This window comes from Lontra canadensis, unplaced genomic scaffold, assembly GCF_010015895.1.
Source record: "Lontra canadensis isolate GAN:19392208 unplaced genomic scaffold, GSC_riverotter_1.0 scaffold101, whole genome shotgun sequence".
NCBI classification, from domain to species: domain Eukaryota; kingdom Metazoa; phylum Chordata; class Mammalia; order Carnivora; family Mustelidae; genus Lontra; species Lontra canadensis.
In genome coordinates, this window is record NW_022631095.1 from 1,361,353 (window position 1) to 1,382,657 (window position 21,305).

A 21,305-nucleotide genomic window follows, 5' to 3' on the forward strand; every position below is an offset into this window, starting at 1 on the left:
CTGGTGGGGCCGCAGGCTCCGCCCTGCTGCGCTCCGCCCCGCCTGGGCTCGGGGGGAAAGGCCGCCGCGGGGACATGTCGTGCCCCCCTCAGCGAGGGCAGGAGTGTGTGAAAGGCAGCGGGGCTGTCAGGTGAACCCGCGACGGCGTGTTGGGGTGGGCGGCTGGGCGGAGGGAGGCCACTGGGCTGCGGGTTGGAGGCATTGCGGGATGGGGATGCCGGTGGCGGAGGAGGACGCGATGCCTGAGGCAGAGAAGAGAGGTGCTTTGAGGACCACCACGGTGACGGGGAGCGGGGAAGTGACCTCGATCCGGGTGAAGGGGCCAGGCTTGCCTTAGTACGGACTGCGCTTGTTCCATCGGTGGCTCCGCTCCTCTCTACAGGGCTGGAAGCGGGAGGAGGCAAGTCCCTGAGCTCTGAGGTCCCAGATCTGGGCTGCAGGAGGCCCAGAGTCGTGGGGGAGAGGGACGCGCCAAGGTGGCGGAGGTAAATTGGTGTCAGGAAGAAAGATAAAGCGGCCGAAAGCCTGGAGAGCGTTCGCCCAGAGGAGGCCAGGTGTTTGCCATCCCGCTGCTGTCGGTGCTGAGATACCAATAATGCTCACTCCGCTCAAACTGAGTACACTTGGGTGTGTGAAGTTCCTTGCCTGGTGGTCTGAGTGTTGAAGGGGTAGGACCACATAGATCAGAGTCGTGTTTGAGAGAAGGAGGCATTTGAGGTCACTTGTTACTTTTCTCCTGAGATTTGGACGGTGGGAGTGGGTGCGCACAGTGGCTCAAACTAGGGTTCGTGTTTTCAGAATTTGTGCCCTAGTCACTAATTAAGTACACTTCAAGGATCAATAGAAGGTGACAGGGTCTTAAGTGAATAGTTTTACTTTCAGTATTTTAAGATTCTGATAAGCATGTAAGTGTGTAATGATAGGGGCCTGGAGCCTAAAATCTAGGTGTTATTAAAACAGTTGGAGTAAATTTTTTGCCTTTAGCAATAGATTTAGATTGAAATTGAAGTAAGATGTTTTGTTGCAATAAGTTTTTGACCATGTGTTTCTTCTGATTCTGGGCTTGTCTTTTTTTTTTTTTTTTAAGTCATTTTAATTTTATTATTTTAAAAATTGTATTTATTTGAAAGACAGAGAGAGAGTGAGCAAGAGCAGGAGCAGGGGAAGGAGCAGAGGGAGACGGAAACTCCCCGCTGAGCAGGGAGCCCAGTTTCATGCAGGGCTCCAGAGCCAAGGGCCTTGAGATCATGACCTGAGCCAAACGCAGGTGCTTCACTGGCAGAATCATCCAGGGCTCCCTCTGGTTTGTCTATATTAAAGCCACGCAATTTTCTGAGAGAACTGGGAAATCAGTGTAAGGTGGTTGGTCTGACTATAAAAAGCATTTTGTTTAACCCCCCCCCTTCAAATTCAGCTGTTAATTTGCATTGTTATTTCTGTATTCAGTTGTGTGGCCCTTGAGATTTTCTTTTTCCAGAAATGACATCTTAAAATGACCAGTTGTGTGTGTGTGAGAGAGAGAAATTTCACTTTTAATAGAAGAAAAATGATTTTTCCCAATAGTTTTCTTGTATCTTGTTTTTTAGAGAGCGAAATGTCATCAGTGGAATCACACCAGGAACAATTGTCCCAGTCAGATCCATCCCCATCACCAAACTCATGTAGTTCCTTTGAGCTACTAGACATGGACACTGGCAGTTTGTATGAGCCAGTTTCTCCTCATTGGTTTTATTGTAAAATAATAGATTCTAAGGAGACATGGATTCCTTTCAACTCTGAGGATTCACAGCAGCTGGAAGAGGCATATGGATCTGGTAAGATGGAAATGACTTCTGATAGATTAAGACTATTTCTCTCAGTCTAATACAATAGTTCTTATATTGAGTGCTATTAAAAATATTAGATTTTTTTCTAGTTTTTTCTGTAGCATTTTTTGGGGCTGTTCTCTTCTGTAGCATATTTATATAGAAATAGAAGTTTTGCATTACTAACCAGTCACATTATAATATTTAAGAATTTGGTTTATATTTGAAAACAGTACTTAATTTCTGCATAGTTATCTAATAATATTTCTTATATTCTAGCATGTTTCAGTTTTTGTTTATGAAGGATGGGGGCATGTCACATTGCAAAAGAATGAATTCTAACTTGTTACTTGTTTTTTCTTCTTTTATGAAACAAGGATGATGCCGGTAACTTTTATCATCATGACGGTCATGGTTGTTGTTAATTTACTTTTTGGCCCCTCAAGCAAAAAATTCAGAAAGCCTTATATACTTTGTTTGTTTAATGGGACACTACTGTCTCAGAAAAAGAACAAAACAGCATTTGGGTATTATTTTTTTTCATGTTTCATTAAAACCAAGAATGGTTTTGATGGTTTGTGAATTAGTTAAAAAATATCAATTCCATTTTGTTTAATCTTTAGGCGAGTAGAATATGTTCATTCTTAGGTCTCATTACATTATTTAGAGTATAACTCAGAATTGTATTTTGGGAGGTTTATTTTGATATATGTACTTCTTTCCCCCTTTGCAATCCTTGATAGGAAAAGATTGTAATGGGAGAGTTGTCCCCACTGATGGGGGCAGATATGATGTGCATTTGGGGGAGAGGATGCGGTATGCTGTATACTGGGATGAGCTAGCATCAGAAGTGAGACGATGTACCTGGTTTTACAAAGGAGACAAAGATAATAAGTATGTTCCCTACTCAGAGAGCTTCAGCCAAGTATTAGAGGTATTCCTTTGAGCCCTTTTCACTTTTTTCATTTTTTTCTTCTTCTATTTAATAATCTTCTCTTGTGACTTGTTTTTGTGAAATTTCTAGAAAGAGTTTGGTTGTATCTGGGTCACATTTGTAGCATTTCTTTTGTGAGTTAGTTTCAAGATAAAGTAGTTTTTATTTTCAGATCTTAAAATACTATGTAGAGTGTTATGCCTTTAAGTTAAAATTTTTTCCCTAATGGTGATCATTGTTAATAATATTTAAATTATGACCACAGGATTGGACTTTTAGTCTTTTATTTTTCTGGCTCTGGAAACAGTCTGAAATTTGCTTTCTTTAAATTGGAGTAGACATTAATATTATTGAAAGAAGTATATCAGAATATGAATAGTGATTTTATCTAGTCTAGATGATAAAAATAAGAGGGAATTTTGTTGTTCTATACTATTATCTGTTGTAATTTTAAAAGAATTTTCAAATATTTGATACATTGGAGTTGGATATTCTTACCTAATTGTTTATCTAGCAGTATTCTTGTAAAAAAAAGTTCAGTTTTAATAGAAAAGCTATTAGAGAAATCTAATGAAATGTGTTTTCTGTTAAGGAAACATACATGCTTGCTGTAACTCTGGATGAGTGGAAAAAGAAACTGGAGTCTCCTAACAGAGAAATTATTATATTACACAATCCAAAGGTAAAGCAAATTAAGCCTTTCTTTCATGTGGGATTAAAGGTTAATTGCATTACTAAGGAGAGCTTAATTGGTTTCTTTTTCATAGGGATTCTATTTAGGATATCCTTTGGAAATTTTTATATTGCATTCACAATTATGAAACTTGTAGCCAGTGCCACCATTTTTTACCTTCTTCACCTTATACAAAACAATTTTCTTAGGGAAAATTACAACACTATAAATTAAGAATATCACTGACACGTTATGTGGGCATATTTTACATGTGTAGGGTATTATTGAAAGATGTTAGCCCGATTTTTTTTTCTTTTTTGGCTTTTTTGAGGTATAATTGACAAAATCATAAGGTATTTAATATGTACATTATTGGCCTACTGTATTTTCAGGGTTCTCATTTCAGGCCATCAGAGTTGGGGTATCAAAACTCTAGTTGAGATTTGACTATGTATTCTGTCTTGAAAAACCTGTTCCTATCCCTGAGAATGTATAAATAGAGATGTCTATAATGCAGAATATATTTATTGCTTTGATCTTTTTTATTTAAGCTTATGGTGCATTACCAGCCAGTTGCAGGGTCCGATGAATGGGGTTCAACACCCACTGAACAGGGTCGACCAAGGACAGTGAAGAGAGGGGTTGAGAACATTTCTGTTGACATTCATTGTGGTAATGTTAATTGTTTATTTTTTCTTCTGATGTACTTGTTTATGACTTAAATGTGACCTTTTTCTATGGTTTTGGATTACCTCAGGGCTTAAAAATGATTTAGTCATATGGGCTTATTATGAGTTAAGATTAGCATTACTTCATCTACTAAGAATCTTTTTTAAATTTTATTTATTTATTTTAGAGAGAGAGAGAGCATACAAGTAGGTGGGGCAGAGGGAGAAGGAGAGAGAATCTCAAGGAGATTCTGCGCTGAGTGTGGAGCTGGAGGTGGGGCTCCATCTCATGACCCTGAGATCACAACCTGAGCCGAAACTTAGTCACTGAGAATCTTAATAGATGTAAAAATCTATTTTAAAGTTGCTAAGTATATATATTGTGGGATGGGTAAAATTTGGCAGTACTAATCAAGAAGTCACTTGGTACAAATAAACTGATTTAGTCCTAATTTTAAGAAGTGTGATTCTGCCTATTTGATTAAAATTAATCAATTATTAATTCTGGTAAAATTAATGAATCAAAAATTAATTCTGGTAACTCCTGTTCTTGAAGATTGTGAACTAAGGAAAATTTTTTTCAGTGAACTTTAGTGGTTATCCATTGCTATCTATCTGGGGCCATTTATGGTTGGATTTATAATATATTTAACTGGATTACAAAATTCCTTTTTATCTCTGAGAGGAGATGGCTTGTCTTAGTCTTACTATAATTTAAAAAGATGAGTTTAGGGGCACCTGGCTGGCTCACTCAGGGGACTGTATGAATCTTGATCTCAGGGTTGTAAGTTCAAGCCCCATATTGGGTATAGAGATTACTTAAATAAAAACTTAAAAAAATAAAAAGACGAGTTTAAAATTTTAGGGTTTATATATACCCCAGACATTATTGGTATAATTGATAAAAATGGACTATTAGATAAAAGTATCCTACCAGTGTTATGTTGCCTGAGTTTGATTACTGTGGTTATTTAAGAAAATATTCTTAGGAAATACATATTAAAGTATTTAAAGTGTTAAGTATTTAAAGAGGTATGATGTATGCAGTCTGATAATAGATGCAACCTGCTTCCAGATGGTTCAGAAAAATTAATGTGTGTGTAAAGACACATAGAAAATAATAAAGCAAATGTAAATGTTGAAGTGTCGAATCTATAAAAAGTATGAGAGTGTCGATACAATTCTTTCATGTTTTTTGTAAGGTTGCAGTTATTTCAAAATGAAAAGTTTAAAGTCTGAAAAATTTTTTTACAGATTTATGTCAAGATAAATTAGAAACATGGTAAAATCATTATTTTACTAAGTAAAATATAGGACTGTTCGTGTCCTTTAAATGATCTGCTTGGGATGCCTGAATGGCTCAGTCGGTTAAGGGACTGACTTGAATTTGGCTCAGGTAATGATCTCAGGGTTACAAGATTGAGCCTCCGCTGAGCTTGTCTGTCTCCCTCTGTTCCTCTCCCTACTTCTCAAATGAATAAATAAATTCTTTTAAAAAAATGATTTTGTATTTTAATTTGCCCATTTTTATAACTTATTCTTTGTGAATGTTTGACTATAAACAGAGTTTAAGACTATTTATATGAAATGTTTTTTCTTTTTAATATCATTTACAGGAGAACCTTTACAAATAGATCACTTGGTTTTTGTAGTCCATGGGATTGGACCAGCTTGTGATCTCCGCTTTCGAAGCATTGTACAGTGTGGTAGGTTTGCAAAGCATGTAAGATTAAATCATTTAAGGGGGAATATTAGTCAGTGCTCCTGTGAGCCAAGATAAAGTGTTGTTTTTAGTCTTTTATCTGCATAATAAGATTTGGAGAGCTAAAGACAGGTGGCAAGGTAGTAAAGCTTCTTAACTTAGACCTAAAGTACTGGTGAATTCCTTAGGCTAATAGTTTATACTCTTAACTAATAATTCTTGAATGAACAAGCCCCTAATCCTTATAAAATTGTTTTATGAATGTGATGGTCCTCTCTCTAACCACTCTAAATTTAAAGGGAACCAAAAAGGTGATATAGTTTTTTTTTTTTAATTTTTTTTTTTTTAACATTTATTTATTTGACAGAGAGAGTGTGAGCGGGGGAGGGAAAACCGGTGGGGATAGAAGAGGGAGAAGCAGGCTTCCCGCTGAGTAGGGAGCCTGATGTGGGGCTCCATCCCAGGACCCTGGGATCTTGACCTGAGCCGAAGGCAGACACTTAATAACTGTGCCGCCTAGGTGCCTCGATGATATAGTTTAAATGAATAACAGAAACTTAAGTCATTTTTGTAATTCATAGTATGATAAAGCTCTTGATGTTCTACTTGGAATATTTAGGTCATTAGTATCAGTTGATTTTAAAAGGTAGTGTCTTCTAAAACTTAATAGTACATATTCAGTGTCTCCCAACTTGGGAATCTTCTACTGGTTAATGCTTCTAAGCAGAAACCTTCTGGAAGGTTAAGACTGTTGTAGTATGAATTTCAAATAGCAGTTTGTTTGTTTTTTTTAATCTAAAATATTGGTTAGAGGTTGTTTATAAGAACCAGAAAGTTAGTTAGGAATCTAACTGTAAGGCCAATTGACACAGTCATGTGATTTTTTTGTGTTTTAAAAAATTGAAATAGTTCCCATGACACAGAAGTTTTGAAGTTAACTTTTTTTTTTTTTTTAAGATTTTATTCATTTATTTGGCCGAGAGAGATCACAAGTAGGCAGAGAGACAGGCATAGAGAGAGGGGGAGCAGCCTCCCCGCTGAGCGGAGAGCCCGATGTGGGGCTCGATCCCAGGACCCTGAGATCATGACCTGAGCCGAAGGCAGAGGCTTAACCCGCTGAGCCACCCAGGCGCCCCTTAACTTTTCTTTAGATAAAGTGTTTTGTATAGTAAAATAATGTTCTGTGTTAAAGGAATAGCTTTTGTGCACTGATATTTCCTGAATACCACTTTGCTGTTTTTCACCTAAGTAAATATGTGTTCTAAGCAAACAGAGAGAGCATAATTATGTGATCTATTGCATCCTTATTCTATGAATTCATTGCTTCCCTGGTATGCATAAGTTAATGTCTTTTCCAGTTAACGATTTTCGCAGTGTTTCCTTGAACCTGCTGCAGACACATTTTAAGAAAGCCCAAGAAAATCAGCAGATTGGAAGGGTAGAATTTCTTCCAGTCAACTGGCATAGTCCTTTGCATTCTACTGGTGTGGATGTGTGAGTAATACCTTATGTCTTTGAGTTGTTAACTAAGATTGTAATGTATTTTCTGATCATTGATATGGTTGGGATATTTCTGCTATAGCTAATTATATAAAAATTTGTTCAATGAGAAGTTTTTTGCACTTCTATGTCTTTTCTTAGAGATACATTATTAAATGCTGACCTGGTTAGGAGTAAAGAACTGTGTGTATTTTACAGTATGTCTTACTAGCTCATTAGTATTTTCTATTATAGCTATTATTATTTCTTTAGAATTAAAACCAAACATTGCTTTATTCCTATAGTGTATAAGCATTTCCATCTTTAGATGTCAAAGCCAGCCTACCTCAAGATGTACAAAGTATTTTGTTGTTCCTTTTGTGATCATATTTAGATAATATTTGTCCATGTTGGGGGAAAAAAAGGAAATTCCTGAACATTAAGTTATTAGCATTTATAACCTGAGTTATAATTCATACAACTTTTAAGTGATGGCTTTCTTAAGTCACAAACCCAGTTTTGTTTGTAGGTGTTATGGTAATGTCAGAGAAGTTTGCCTTATATTAAGGATATTTTGGAGAGCTGTAGGCTCTCCAGAAAGAAGTGTGTTCATAATATAGTTCTAGGGTAGAATGGCAGATGCTTTTCCTGAAGATAAAGGAAGTAGTCAGTATTATTTCCATGTTGGTCTTGGAAATGGCTTTTCTGATTCTGTGTCTCTCAGTTCTTAATACCGTATGATTTGAGCATATTCCATATGCCAGATGTTGTAGTATGGTGTTGCTTTTACTAGGCATAGAGTTCACATTCTTCAGGTTTGAGCTGATGCTAAGAGGTTCCTAAGGGCAAATTGCTCCCTAAACTACAGAAGCTGTTGAATCTTTGTAAATAAGAATACTCTTTCTGAGTATTTTGAGAAAGCTTTAACTGGAAGTTGATTTGGATAATGTCAGCATGGTTTTTCTTTTTGAGATGTTCTGTTTGCCTTCGGCATCTGGTAGTCTCACTTTCTTTCAGCTTTCAGAAATTCTGCATTGAGAAAGGGAGCTGATCCACTTATCGTTTGACTTGTGATCCAAAAACCTTAATGCTGAGAATTCTAGAAAAATCATCTTGTATTTTCTGTCTTTAAAAATTCTTTATTACAGAGAATTTTGTATACAAAAGTAGCTTATATAATGAATCTCATATACAGATTATGATTACCCAGGACAAACAAGCCTGAACACATGGTCAGTTCTGCTCTATCCATTATTTTTCAACCTCTATCTACTGCCCATCCCTCCACCATATTATTTTTGAACCAAATCTTATTATATCATTTCATCTGTAAATGTATGTTTGTATATCGGAAAGGACTTTTATTTTTATTTTTTTATTAACATATAATGTATTATTTTTATTCAGGGGTACAGGTCTGTGAATCATCAGTCTTACACAACTCACAGCACTCACCATAGCACATACCCTCCCCAGTGACCATCATCCAGCCACTCTATCTCTCCCACCTCCCTCTCCCCCAGCAACCCTCAATTTGTTTCCTGAGATTGAGTCTCTTATGGTTTGTCTCCCTGCCCATCCCATCTTGTTTCATTTTTCCCTCTCTTCCTCCCATGACCCCTGCCCTGCCTCTCAAATTAATTACATCAGAGAGATCATATGATAATTGTTTCTCTCTGATTGACTTATCTCGCTTAGCATAATACCCTCTAGTTCCATCCACATCATTGCAAATGGCAAGATTTGGGGGTTTTTGATGGCTGCATTGTATTCCATTGTATATCTATACCACATCTTCTTTATCCATTCATCTGTTGATGGCGGAAAGGACCTTTAAAAATATATTAACCATAACACCATTATCACACCTAAAAAAATTATTTTTTTAAAAGAGTTTATTTATTTATTTATTTGAGAGAGAGAGAGCGCGCATGCATGAGCAGGGGGAGGGACAGAAGGTGGGGGAGAAAAGCAGACTGCCTGCTGAGCACCCAGGTGCCCCTAAAAAAGTTCTTAATATCAGCAAATATACAGTGTTCAAGTTTCCAGTTGTCTAGTAAATGTAATTTTATACACACACAATTTATTTATTTTGGTTAAAGACTTTATTTATTTGACACAGAGAGAGAGAGAGAGAGATCAAACACAAGCAGGGAGACAGGGAGGTAGAGGAAGAAGCAGACTCGCTACTGAGCAAGGAGCCCTACTTGGGCCTTGACCCTAGGGCCCTGGGATCATGACCTGAGCCGAAGGCAGAAGCTGAACCGACTGAGCCACCCGGGAGCCCCTTGTTGATTTGTCTTTTAAGTCTCTTTTAATCTCTTGATTACCTTTCCATCTCTTAGCTCCTTGTAATTTATGTATTAAAGAAGTTGTCTTGTAGAGATTCTTACTGACTTTTGCTGATCACATCGTTTTGACTTAATTAAACATGTCTCTGAGTCCTTTGTGTTTCCTCTTAATAGATACTGTCTCTTGTATCTTTAAATATCTAAGTCTAAGCTTGAAGGCTAAGCTGGATAATAACTTAGAGGAGGTTATAGAATGTATTAGGTTTTCTGCTTAAAATATATATATGTGTGTGTGTGTGTGTGTGTGTGTGTGTGTGTGTATATGTATATATATATATATTTTTCCCCCCCCCCAGAGATCTGCAGCGAATAACTCTGCCCAGCATTAATCGCCTAAGGCACTTCACCAATGACACAATTCTGGATGTCTTCTTCTATAATAGCCCCACCTACTGTCAGACTATCGTGGACACAGTTGCTTCTGAAATGAACCGAATATATACACTTTTTCTTCAGAGGAACCCTGATTTCAAAGGGGGTGTATCCATTGCTGGACATAGTTTAGGTAACAAATGAATTCTCTGTGATCAGAGAGGACTATCACATATTAAGGACACCTGATTTTGAAGTACAATGTCTTACCTGTTATAACATTTAGAGGCCTAGAACTGGTCTGTGATGAAGAATTTGGAAGGGGTTGGACGGGGGTGGTGGTGGATTGGAAAAAAAAAAACTTTCTGCTTCATAGATTTTGCTACATGGGTAATTGGCTTAATACTTCTTGTATAAAAGCTGTGTAGTGCCAGTACTTAGAAATTGTTCCTTCTTTCTTCTGTTTTAGGTTCACTTATACTGTTTGATATACTAACAAATCAGAAAGATTCTTTGGGGGATATGGACAGTGAAAAGGTAATTTAGATATACAGATATACTTCTCTTGTACCATTTCTTAGGACGGATTTTTAGACTTTAGACTTACTTTTTTGTCTTTTTGCTTAGTTTAGTCCCATACCATAGCACATTAATTTTACATTTATTTTAATTTTAATAGACTTTTCTCTTTATCTTCTTGGATGACAGAAGCAAGATAGTCATAAGCTTCCACAAATATTTGCCACATTCTAAAATAACTATAGGTATCTTATTTTCCATTATAAATATGTACTTCTCTTCTGTTATTAGAATTATAGAATCATTGAACTGAAATGGAGTTTACATATGAGGAAATGAAGAATGAATTGGACACAAAGTGATATAATTTGTAGAAATTCCCTTTGAAAGCAGTGGGGGGACTTGGTGTTTAAACATCTTTTGTAGGGTGCCTGGGTGGCTCAGTCAGTTAAATGTCTGCCTTTGGCTCAGGTCATGATCCCAGGGTCTTGGGATCAAGCCCTGAGTCTGGTTCTCTGCTCAGCAGGGAGTCTGCTTCTGTCTCCCTCCTCCGCTCCCTCTGCTTGTGCTCTTTTGCTCTCTCACATAAATAAATAAAATCTTTAAAACAAAACATCTGTAAAACAAAGTCCTGTGACACATTATAGTTTTGAATTAGTATTTAGCATATACTATCTTGTATGTTTTCTCTTTTTATATAAGTTTCTTATTTCTATTGTTGGACTGTGAGTTCTTCCAGGACAGGGGCTTTATTTTAAGATTGTTTTATGTCTTAAATACTCTTTCCGTAATAAGAACTCAATGAATGTTTTGTTAATGAAGATGAAGAACACTTTGATAATATTCATGCATTCATTTATTTGAAAACATTGTTTCAACTAAAGTTGCAAACTTAGAGATTAACTACTTAATTTATATTTTGTACAAATTACAATTTATTTAAAGTTATGTATATCTTTATATAGAACTCTTATATAGTACATTATTTTTATTGCTGATAGTACTAATAAAGGACCGTCTAAATGAATTTAGAGAATATGAGCTTTATAATTTAATTTTTAGGATGCACCAAATATTGTCATGGATGAGGGAGACACACTGACGCTAGAGGAAGATTTGAAGAAACTTCAACTCTCTGAATTCTTTAATCTCTTTGAGAAGGAGAAAGTAGATAAGGAAGCGCTGGTAAAATAATCTTTTAAAACTTCATGCTAGGGGCACCTGGGTGGCTCAGTGGGTTAAGCTGCTGCCTTCAGCTCAGGTCATGATCTCAGGGTCCTGGGATCGAGTCCCGCATCGGGCTCTCTGCTCAGCGGTGAGCCTGCTTTCCTCTCTCTCTCTCTCTCTGCCTTCCTCTCTGCCTGCTTGTGATCTCTCTCTCTGTCAAATAAATAAATAAAATCTTTTAAAAAACAAACAAAAAACTTCATGCTTATACCATTTTTAATATTTTTAGGTTTATCTTCATCTTAGTGCTAAGAGCCTGCCCTTCAGAAGCATTTTAGTCATAAAAACTCTGTTATCATTAGTAATGTCCTTTAGCATTATTTATGTGTTTTTTATCTTATAAAGTGATCTTTGCTTTGTTGGAGACCAAAGTTCAGAGGAGCCACACTGACAAACATATAGTGATAGAGCAAAGACTAAAAAACAACATAGCTCAGAAAACAGAGTAAGAATAAATGACCACTTATCATTCCAGCTTATTTTCTCTTATACTTCAAAAGCCCTACTGTTGATATTTGCTTATTTGTTTTTGGTTTTCTGCCACTTTTTTTTTTTTTTTGCTTTTTTTCAGGCTTGCAATACATTCATTCATTTAATAGGTATTTAGTGAATGCTTAGTATGAGCAGGCATGCTCTACCATGTACTAGACTAGAGATAGAGTGGTCAGTAAGGTATTATGTAAACCATAAACATCTTATATAAACATAAACATTGTGTTTATGGCTTAGTGGGGAAGACACATATCAAATAAACATAATTAATTACAATTGTGGTAAGTTCTAAATTGGAAAATTACATAGTAGTAGTAAGAATGTATAATAAGACTAGTAGTCTGGGAGGGTGAAGGAAAACTTAACCTAATCAGGTGAGTAGCACCTAAGCTGAGATCTTGATTGTTAGTTTGTTTCATGCTCAGTGTTTGCTGTATGTTCTTACTGCTTATGTCCATGAGTAGGGATAGAATCTTTCTCAGGACTGTGACATCTAAGCATGGAAATCAAGGAATGTTCTTTTGTCATGTAGGTAGATACCCACTTCTGTAGGGTTTTTTAAATACGTATATATGTATAGTAATACAATGTCATCTGTATTACTGTAGTATTGATACTATAGTACTGATACCTTTTATTCTTCTTTAGGCTTTTATGAATAAAGTACTTTTTCCCCCTCAAAATTATTAATGATGTTGTACCAGTAGGGACCCCTATTAATATAAAAAAGAATAGTAGTGCGTAGGTCTCATTCCTCTCAGAGAACAGGACATTTAATTCTTTTTATTTTGCCTAGAAATAAGGATATTTGATTTTCTGTGCCTAGGCTTTATGTACTGACAAAGATCTTCAAGAAATGGGAATTCCCTTAGGACCAAGAAAGAAGATATTAAACTACTTTAGGACCAGAAAAAATTTAATGGTATGTGTATAATATAGCTTATAGGATTAAATGGTTCTTGACATCCTTATATCCTTTGTGATGTGTGTGGTTAGGCAGCTAAGCAACTTTGTTAACTGATCTTTGGCTTTCTTTAGAAATTAAGCACATTTTCTTAATTGATATCCTTAAAAAATATTACTAGCTTCAGAAGTCTTGTCTCCCCTGGAGTCTTCCCACCATTCCATTTTTTTCCTTTTTTTAAAAATTTCATAATCACTTTATTGAAATATAATTCATATCACATACCATAAAATTGACCCTTTTAAAGTATACAATTCAGTCATTTTTAGTGTATTTGCAGAGGTGTGTCACGATTACCACTATCTAATTTGAGAACTTTTACATCACCCTAAAAAGAAACCCCATACTCATTAGCAGTCACTCCCCATTCCTCCCTCCTGTGAACCACTGGTCTACTTCCTGTCATGGTGGATTTTGTTATTCTGGACATTTCATCTAAACGGAATTATACAGTGTGTGGCTTTTTGTGACTGGCTTCTTTCGCTTTAGAATAATGAATTTGAGTTTTATCCATGCTGTAATAGTACTTTTACATTTAGTTTTTTCGCCCACTAAATTCCTTTCCATAACTTAGCAGTTATTTTTCAATTTTTTAGCAGATTGCTTAGTTCTTATTTAAGGCCCAGTTCGTGGCCCAGTATCTATATCATTTTGTATACCCATAGAGACATTCTACTTAAAAGGGAATTGTGCTTCATTGAAACCCTTCGCGGCCCTCGGTATTCCTCTTCATCATGCTCTGCTGTTGTTTCTCTCATAATGGATCCCTAAAGTTTCAGCTGCCATCCAGATAGCTGTGTACTGCTTTCATTGATTTAGAGCATGTAAGGATGTCCGTTCATCACTTAGGACAACTTTTGTTTTCATCAGCTTTATCTTGTTTTCTGAGACTCTTCCTAGAATTATTCAAAACTTTCCTAAGTATCCTTTCAGACTGTGTATTTCTTTGGATATTTTTACAACATAACAGCTCCACAGAATTATTTTATTCTTTAGGGTATTAATAGACCAACCCTGCAGCCAGCTTCAGGGGTGACTATATCCAACATCCTCAAAGAACCAGGCTTCTGCAGTAAAACCAATGCTACTGGAAATGGTGACTATCTGGATGTTGGCATTGGGCAGGTAATAATACTAATTATCTTGAGTCATTTCATTGTGTGCCCTTGGTATGGTAGGAACAGAGGTCACTTTTGTTATCAATGAGAGATAGTTTTTTATCTTTTTTCCAGGTGTCTGTAAAATACCCCCGGCTCATCTACAAACCAGAAATATTCTTTGCCTTTGGATCTCCCATTGGAATGTTCCTTACTGTCCGAGGACTAAAAAGAATTGATCCCAACTATAAATTTCCAACATGCAAAGGTTTTTTCAATATCTATCACCCTGTAAGCATTGGACAGCTCTTGTCTTTTCACCTGAATATTAGAGCTTATTGATAAAGAACATATACTTTCCTGTTGTGTTGATTTGCTTTCTCCTATACTATTTTATGGTAATGAGACAATTTACAATAGTATGAATCTGAAAGTGATGGGGCAAAACAACTGAAGTTTTTGTTTTTTTATGAGCTTATGATTATTCTTGCCTGATACACAGTTCCTAAGGCGGTCTTTCTTCAGCAGACGTATCTGTAGCTATTATTTTTCCTATGTAGTTTGATCCTGTGGCCTATAGGATTGAACCGATGGTGGTTCCAGGAGTGGAATTTGAGCCAATGCTAATCCCACATCATAAGGGCAGGAAGCGAATGCACTTAGGTAAGTCTGAGTACAGAACTTTTAATTCTAGATGTCTGGTCAGTGCAGACTGACTGGACCTCATTCACTTTGTTTAACTGTGTTGGACCCTAAACTCTTTGTAAACCATATAATGTTCTTTATTCAAATATGTTTCAGAATTGAGAGAGGGCTTGACCAGGATGAGTATGGACCTTAAGAACAACTTGCTAGGTTCACTGCGGATGGCCTGGAAGTCTTTCACCAGAGCTCCATACCCTGCCTTACAGGCTTCAGAAACTACAGAAGAAACTGAAGCAGAATCTGAATCAAGTTCAGAGAAGCTGAGTGGTCAGTGATACTGTACACTTTGATTTCCTTCATTAGGTCTGATAAGAGTCCATAGTGTGTATTTCTTACTCATGGTATAGAACCAATACTATGAGCCCCAGTGAGCCTTCCCGTCTGCTAGTCTTTTCTATGGTCTCATAGCCACAAATTATGGAGAAACATTATTTGTGAGGAGAAATGTCAAGAGAAGCTGAATATCTGGTACAGAGGCTTTAAAAGACATTCCTTACTTGGGAACTCTGGAAGTGAGGTTAGGAGCCTCCTCTGTGAAGCACCTTGCTTTTATAGGGCAATGTCATCTATTATTGGTCAGTTTTATTTTCCTGGCTGGGCACTAGCTAGTATGCTCTCCTCTTAATTTCACAGTTAATGTTGCATTCTTTTTGCTTTAATTTTCAAATACTAAAGATTTCTATCCCTACTTCTATTTAGTTTATAAACCAGAGGCAAATGAATTAGCTGTCAGAGGTATGGGAAGGAAATGGGATTGAACAAATCAGTATGACTTGAGGAGAAGCTTTGAGGGGCTTGAGAAGAGGAAGGTGCAGAAAGCTTTCTGAGCAGAGAATACCTCATCCTACTGTAAACTTGGTAGTCTGAAGGGAAGTAAGGACAATCTTGGATGGCCGGAAGCTTTTAGATTGTTATTATGGGTCTTCTATGTCCAGATGTTAACACAGAAGAGACCCCTGTGACAGTTAAAGAAGAAGTCCCACCCATCAATGTGGGAATGCTGAATGGAGGCCAGCGCATTGACTATGTGCTACAAGAGAAGCCCATTGAAAGTTTTAATGAATATTTATTTGCTTTACAAAGCCATCTATGCTATTGGTAAGTGATGTTTGTTTTTGTTTCTGGGTGTTGTTTCTTTTCTTTCTTTCTTTTTTTTGGGAGGAGTCTAATTGTTTCAAAGCTATTTGATAGATGTAGGAAAGGGAGGGTAGGCTAGTGTACATGTGGGATTAGAGTGATTTCTCATTTAGACAGTTATAAAATAACACAATTATATCATTTAAATAAATCTGATTTAAACACATTGTTTTTTTACTTTGCAGTTGGGTAGAGCATGGGCTGATGATGCCAGCAACCATGAGTTCAGCTAGCTTAGTTTTAAAAGTGGTGTCCTTTGGTCATTGGTGGGGGACAAGAAGGGTACATATTATTGAACTGGAACAAATACATTACTGTTGCTAAAAGTATTGTAAACTCATTTGAAAGTATTTACAGTAGCTAGATCAGAATTTATTATTTTCATTTTAAGTTTATACTTTTAATATTTAAATGTTTTTTCCAGATTTATTGAGATATAATTTACACATTGTATAAGATGTTCAACATGATTTGATACGTGTATATATTGTGAAATGATTAACACCTCCATCACTTCACATAATTACTCTGTGTACACACACACTGTGTGTGATGAGAACATTTAAGAATTACTCTCTTAGCAACTTCCAAGTATATGATACAGTATTATTAACTCTAGTACCATGTTGTATATTAAAAAACCCACAACTTATTCAACAGAATTAATCATTATTAAATATGATTATCTGATGGGTTGTAGAAAAGATTACTAATGCTTATTGAAATTCATACATTATAACAGAAAAGAACTTAATCACCAAATAAATTGAAACTAAAGAAAAAGATAGCTAGGAAAATAAGATGGATGGGTAATAAGGCTTCAAAAATGCATGCTTTTAGGTTTTAAGATTTTATTTATTTATTTGTTAGAGAACAGGCAGGGGGAGTGGGAGGCAGAGGGAGAAGACTCCTTGCTGAGCAAGGAGCCTGATGTGGGACTTGATCCCAGGACCCTGGGATCATGATCTGAGCCGGAGGCAGATGCTTAACTGACTGAGCCACTTAAATTATGATTCTTTATTATTTTTTAAAAGTTTTTATTATATTTTACTTTTAAAAGGTTTTTTTAATTCATTCGTTTGAGAAAGAGACCATGAGAGCGTGAGCAGGGGAGAAGGGTGGAAAGAGAGAGAGAGGGAGGGAGAGAGAGAAGCAGACTCCTTGCTGAGCAGGAAGCCCTACATGGGGCTGGATCCCAGGACAATTCCAGGACTGGGGCTCAATCCTAGGACCCTGAGATTATGACCTGAGCCAAAGGCAGATGCCTAACCAACTGAACCACCCAGGTGCCCTGTTTTTTTTAAGTTTTTATTTAAATTCCAGTTAGTTAATATATAGTGTAATACTAGTTTCATATGTACAATATAGTGCGTCAGTACTTCCACACACCTGGTGCTCATCACAAGTGCACTCCTTAATCCCCATCATCACCTATTTAACTCTTCCCCTCATGTACCACCCCTCTGGTAACCATCAGTTTGTTCTCTATAGTTAAGAATCTGTTTCTTGGTTTATGTCTTTTTTTTTTTCTTTGCTCATTTGTTTGATTTCTTAAATTCCACATAAGAGTGAAATCATACAGTATTTGTCTTTCTCTGACATTTCACTTGGCATAATACTTTCTAGCTCCATCCTTGTCATTGCAAATGGCAAGACTTCATTCTTATTTGTGGCTGACTGGTATCACACTGTGCGTATATACCACCTATCTCTATCCATTCATCTATTGATGGACACATAATTTGGCTGCTGTTGATAATGCTGCTATAAACATTGGGGTCCACGGTGGCACAGTTAGTTGAGTGCCCAGTTCTTGGTTTTGGCTCGGGTTGTGATCCTTGGGGTGGTGGGATTAAGCCCCATGTTGGGTTCTGTGCACAGTGCAAAGTCTTCTTGAGACTCACCCTCCCTCTCCCTCAGCCCCTCCTCCCTATACTTCCTTGCTCTCCCAAGTAAATAAATCTTTTTTTTTTTAAGATTTTATTTATTTATTTGACAGAGAGAACACAAGTAGGCAGAGAGGCAGGCAAAGAGAGAGAGAGAGAAGGAAACAGGCTCCCTGCTGAGCAGAGAGCCCACTTCGGGCTCGATCCCAGGACCCTGGGATCATGACCTGAGCCGAAGGCAAAGGCTTAAACCCACTGAGCCACCCAGGCGACCTTCAAATAAATCAATCTTTAAAAAAATTGGGGGGCACCTTCGTGGCTTTGTTGGTTAAGCCTCTCCCTCTGGCTCAGGTCATGATCTTTGAGTCCTGGGATTGAGCCCAGCATTGGGTTCCTTGCTCAGCAGGGAGCCTGCTTTCCCCTTTCCTTCTGCCTGCCGCTCCCCCTGGTTTAGGTCTCTGTCAAATAAGTAAATAAAATCTTAAAAAAAAAATCGGGATACATGTATCCCTTTGAACTAGTGGGTTTCTGAGATTTTGGTTGTGATTGCAAATATTTTGTCTACAGATTAATTTGGGGAGAATTGACATCTGAATAATGCTGAGTCTTCTGATCCACAAACACAGTGTCTCTCTGTATTTTGGTCTTTAATTTCCCTTAGCAATGTTTTGTAGTTTTCAGTGTATGTATTTTGCGTACTATAGTTTTTTTTGAATTCTGCTTATTTATTCATGAGAGATCACATGAGCATGTGAGCAGGGGGAAGGAGAAATGGAGAGGGAGAAGCAGGCTCCCCACCAAGCAGGGAGCCCGATGTGGGGCTCAATCCGAGGACCCTGGATCATGACCTAAGCTGAAGGCGGATGGCCAACCTACTAAGCCATCTAGGCACCCCACGCTATAGTGTTTAAGTTGCATGCCTTGTATGCTCCTTTCTCTCTTCAGATCAATCTTTTGCCTTTTACTTAAAAAAAAAAAAATTGCATTCCTCCAGTTATGAATAAGATTGAGCATCTTGACTTATATTTCAGGACCATTTTTGTTTCCTTTTCTGGGAGTTTTCTATATTCTTTATTCTCTTTTATATTGAAATTTTTTTTATTGTTGATCAGTCTGTGATGAGTTGCAAATGCCTCTTCCCCAGTTTGTCTTTGACATTGAAAAGATTGATTTTTATGTGGTCATATTTGTTGATTTTTTTTCCTTTCTGGCTTCTAGGATGTGTCATACTTAGATCTTCCTTATCCTCTGAAGAATGCCTTACCACAGTTTATTCTGATATTTTATGGTTTCATTTTTACATGTGAATGTTTGATTCACTTTGGATTTATTCCAGTGACAGGTATAGATTGGCTCAGGTCATTTTCCAGATGCCTCTCCATTTGTCACAACACCGTTAGTGGATTTGAGAGTCTCACTTTATTAAATTCCTATATAGATTTAGGACTATTTCTGAACTTCTTTTCTCTTGATCCATTTATTTATGCACCAGGATCACACCATTTGAATACCTAGTTTAGCTAATGCCCCTAGACTGGCATAGGAGTTTCTTAACCTGAAGTCTGTGTATGGGGTTTCTGGGGGATAGAAAAGGCATATGAATCCAATGAAACTTTATTTATATTTTGGAAAAACATATCATATATGCATATATATATAATCTTTTCTGGGGAGAAATCCATTGATTTCATTAAATTCTCAAGTAGATACATGATTCAAAAAATGTTAAACCACAGATCTAGAGAAATGTTTGCTGTATGTCCTTAAGGCAGTCCTTCATGATGTTAATCAAAGTTCTTTATGAATTAGATATAAGTAATTGCTTGGGCACACACAATGAGATCTGGAAGATGCATGAGGAATTGGTAACTTGATTGTCAGAAGATGGGAACTAGTGGTTAACAGAGGTGGAAGTGAAACTTCATTATAACACTCTTTTAGATCTTGAATTATGAACTATATGATTGTACTTTTTTTTTTAAGATGTTATTTATTTATTTGACAGAGAGAGATCACAAGTAGGCAGAGAGGCAGACAGAGAGTGGGGGTGAAGCAGGCTCCCTGCTAAGCAGAGAACCCGATGCAGGGCTCGATCCCAGGACCCTGAGATTATGACCTGAGTTGAAGGCAGAGGCTTAACCCACTGAGCTACCCAGATGCCCCTATAGTATATTTTTAAAAAAGGTAAATAACATTTAAAAAATTAAGGTGACCAACTGGATGGCTCTTCCATATTATTCCAAGAAGAAGCTCTGTGGAAAAGGAACAGTTCTTCGTTGGTTATTTACTACTAGCTTTTTTGTATTACCAGACATAATGCTAGACTTTTTAAAAAAAATCGTGGTTGACATACAATTTTATATTAGTTTCAGGTGAATTACTGCAAAGTGAATTGGACAGTTCAGTGCTCATCATAAGTGTAGCCGCCATACATTATCACAATATTATCAACTATATTCCCTGTGGTATACTTTTCATCTCCATGACTTATTCATTTTATAACTTGAAATTCGTACCTCTTCATCCCCTTCATCTATTTCAGCCATCCCCCAACCCCTCTCCCTTCTGGCAACCACATTGTTCTTTGTATGTATATGAGTCTGGTTTTTGTTCATTTGTTTTGTTTTTTAGGTTCCACATATAAGTGAAATCATAGGCCTTTGTCTCTTACTTCACTTAACATCCTCTAGGTCAATCCATATTATGGCAAATGGCAAGATTTCATTCTTCTTTATGGCTAAGTAATACTCCACTGTAAAATGAACTTTTGAGAAAAATGAACTTGTAAGGTGGTTGTGTAGATTACATGAGATAATATATGTAAAGCATCTAGTATAAACGTTAGTTTCTTCTTACAACTTAAGTTTTTCTCTTTACAGGGAGTCTGAAGATACGGTATTGCTGGTCCTCAAAGAAATCTACCAAACCCAGGGCATCTTCCTTGATCAGCCTTTACAGTAAAAATGAACCATATATGGCTGCTTGATGTAAGTTTTTAAATGTCATGTATGCAGCATAGTTCCTACATATTGACATGTTATGAGGAACCGTGTAGCCTTGAGCTCTTTATAAACGTACTTTTCTGTTGCCTGTCACCAAGATCTAGGTTATTGTTCATTTTTAGAGGGACTCTGGTTAAAACTGCTGAGGAATAAGTGCAGTAGCCCATTTAGACCAAGAGTGTGTGTGTGTGTTTGCTGGTGACTTAGTCCAGTAACACCTGTCACTTTTTTAGGATCTAAACTCAGAATCTAAATAGTTCTGATCATTTAAGTTACCGTGGCAACAGTTACAATTTTAATGACGAAGAGCCCATCCTGAGATTTAAGTTCCTCTGCTTCTTAGATGTGTAAC

At 36.9% G+C, this 21,305-nt stretch overlaps 1 protein-coding gene across 2 annotated transcripts in view; it reads left to right on the forward strand.

Moving 5' to 3' along the window:
- The window catches only part of DDHD2 (DDHD domain containing 2), a 26,522-nt gene continuing 5,217 nt past the window's right edge, over positions 1-21,305 (forward strand). Inside the window, exons 1-17 of one of the 2 annotated variants that reach the window (XM_032838077.1) lie at positions 1-130; positions 1,587-1,814; positions 2,549-2,739; positions 3,332-3,421; positions 3,964-4,084; positions 5,697-5,786; positions 7,141-7,276; positions 9,909-10,117; positions 10,394-10,461; positions 11,506-11,628; positions 12,989-13,084; positions 14,123-14,251; positions 14,359-14,514; positions 14,784-14,886; positions 15,025-15,195; positions 15,864-16,026; positions 20,831-20,938. In XM_032838077.1, coding sequence (XP_032693968.1) covers positions 1,595-1,814; positions 2,549-2,739; positions 3,332-3,421; positions 3,964-4,084; positions 5,697-5,786; positions 7,141-7,276; positions 9,909-10,117; positions 10,394-10,461; positions 11,506-11,628; positions 12,989-13,084; positions 14,123-14,251; positions 14,359-14,514; positions 14,784-14,886; positions 15,025-15,195; positions 15,864-16,026; positions 20,831-20,912 — 2,148 coding nt within the window. In that variant the 5' untranslated portion in view covers positions 1-130; positions 1,587-1,594 and the 3' untranslated portion in view covers positions 20,913-20,938. Of the gene's footprint in view, positions 131-1,586; positions 1,815-2,548; positions 2,740-3,331; positions 3,422-3,963; positions 4,085-5,696; positions 5,787-7,140; positions 7,277-9,908; positions 10,118-10,393; positions 10,462-11,505; positions 11,629-12,988; positions 13,085-14,122; positions 14,252-14,358; positions 14,515-14,783; positions 14,887-15,024; positions 15,196-15,863; positions 16,027-20,830; positions 20,940-21,305 lie in introns of both variants that reach the window. The other variant, XM_032838076.1, reaches the window with a different exon arrangement.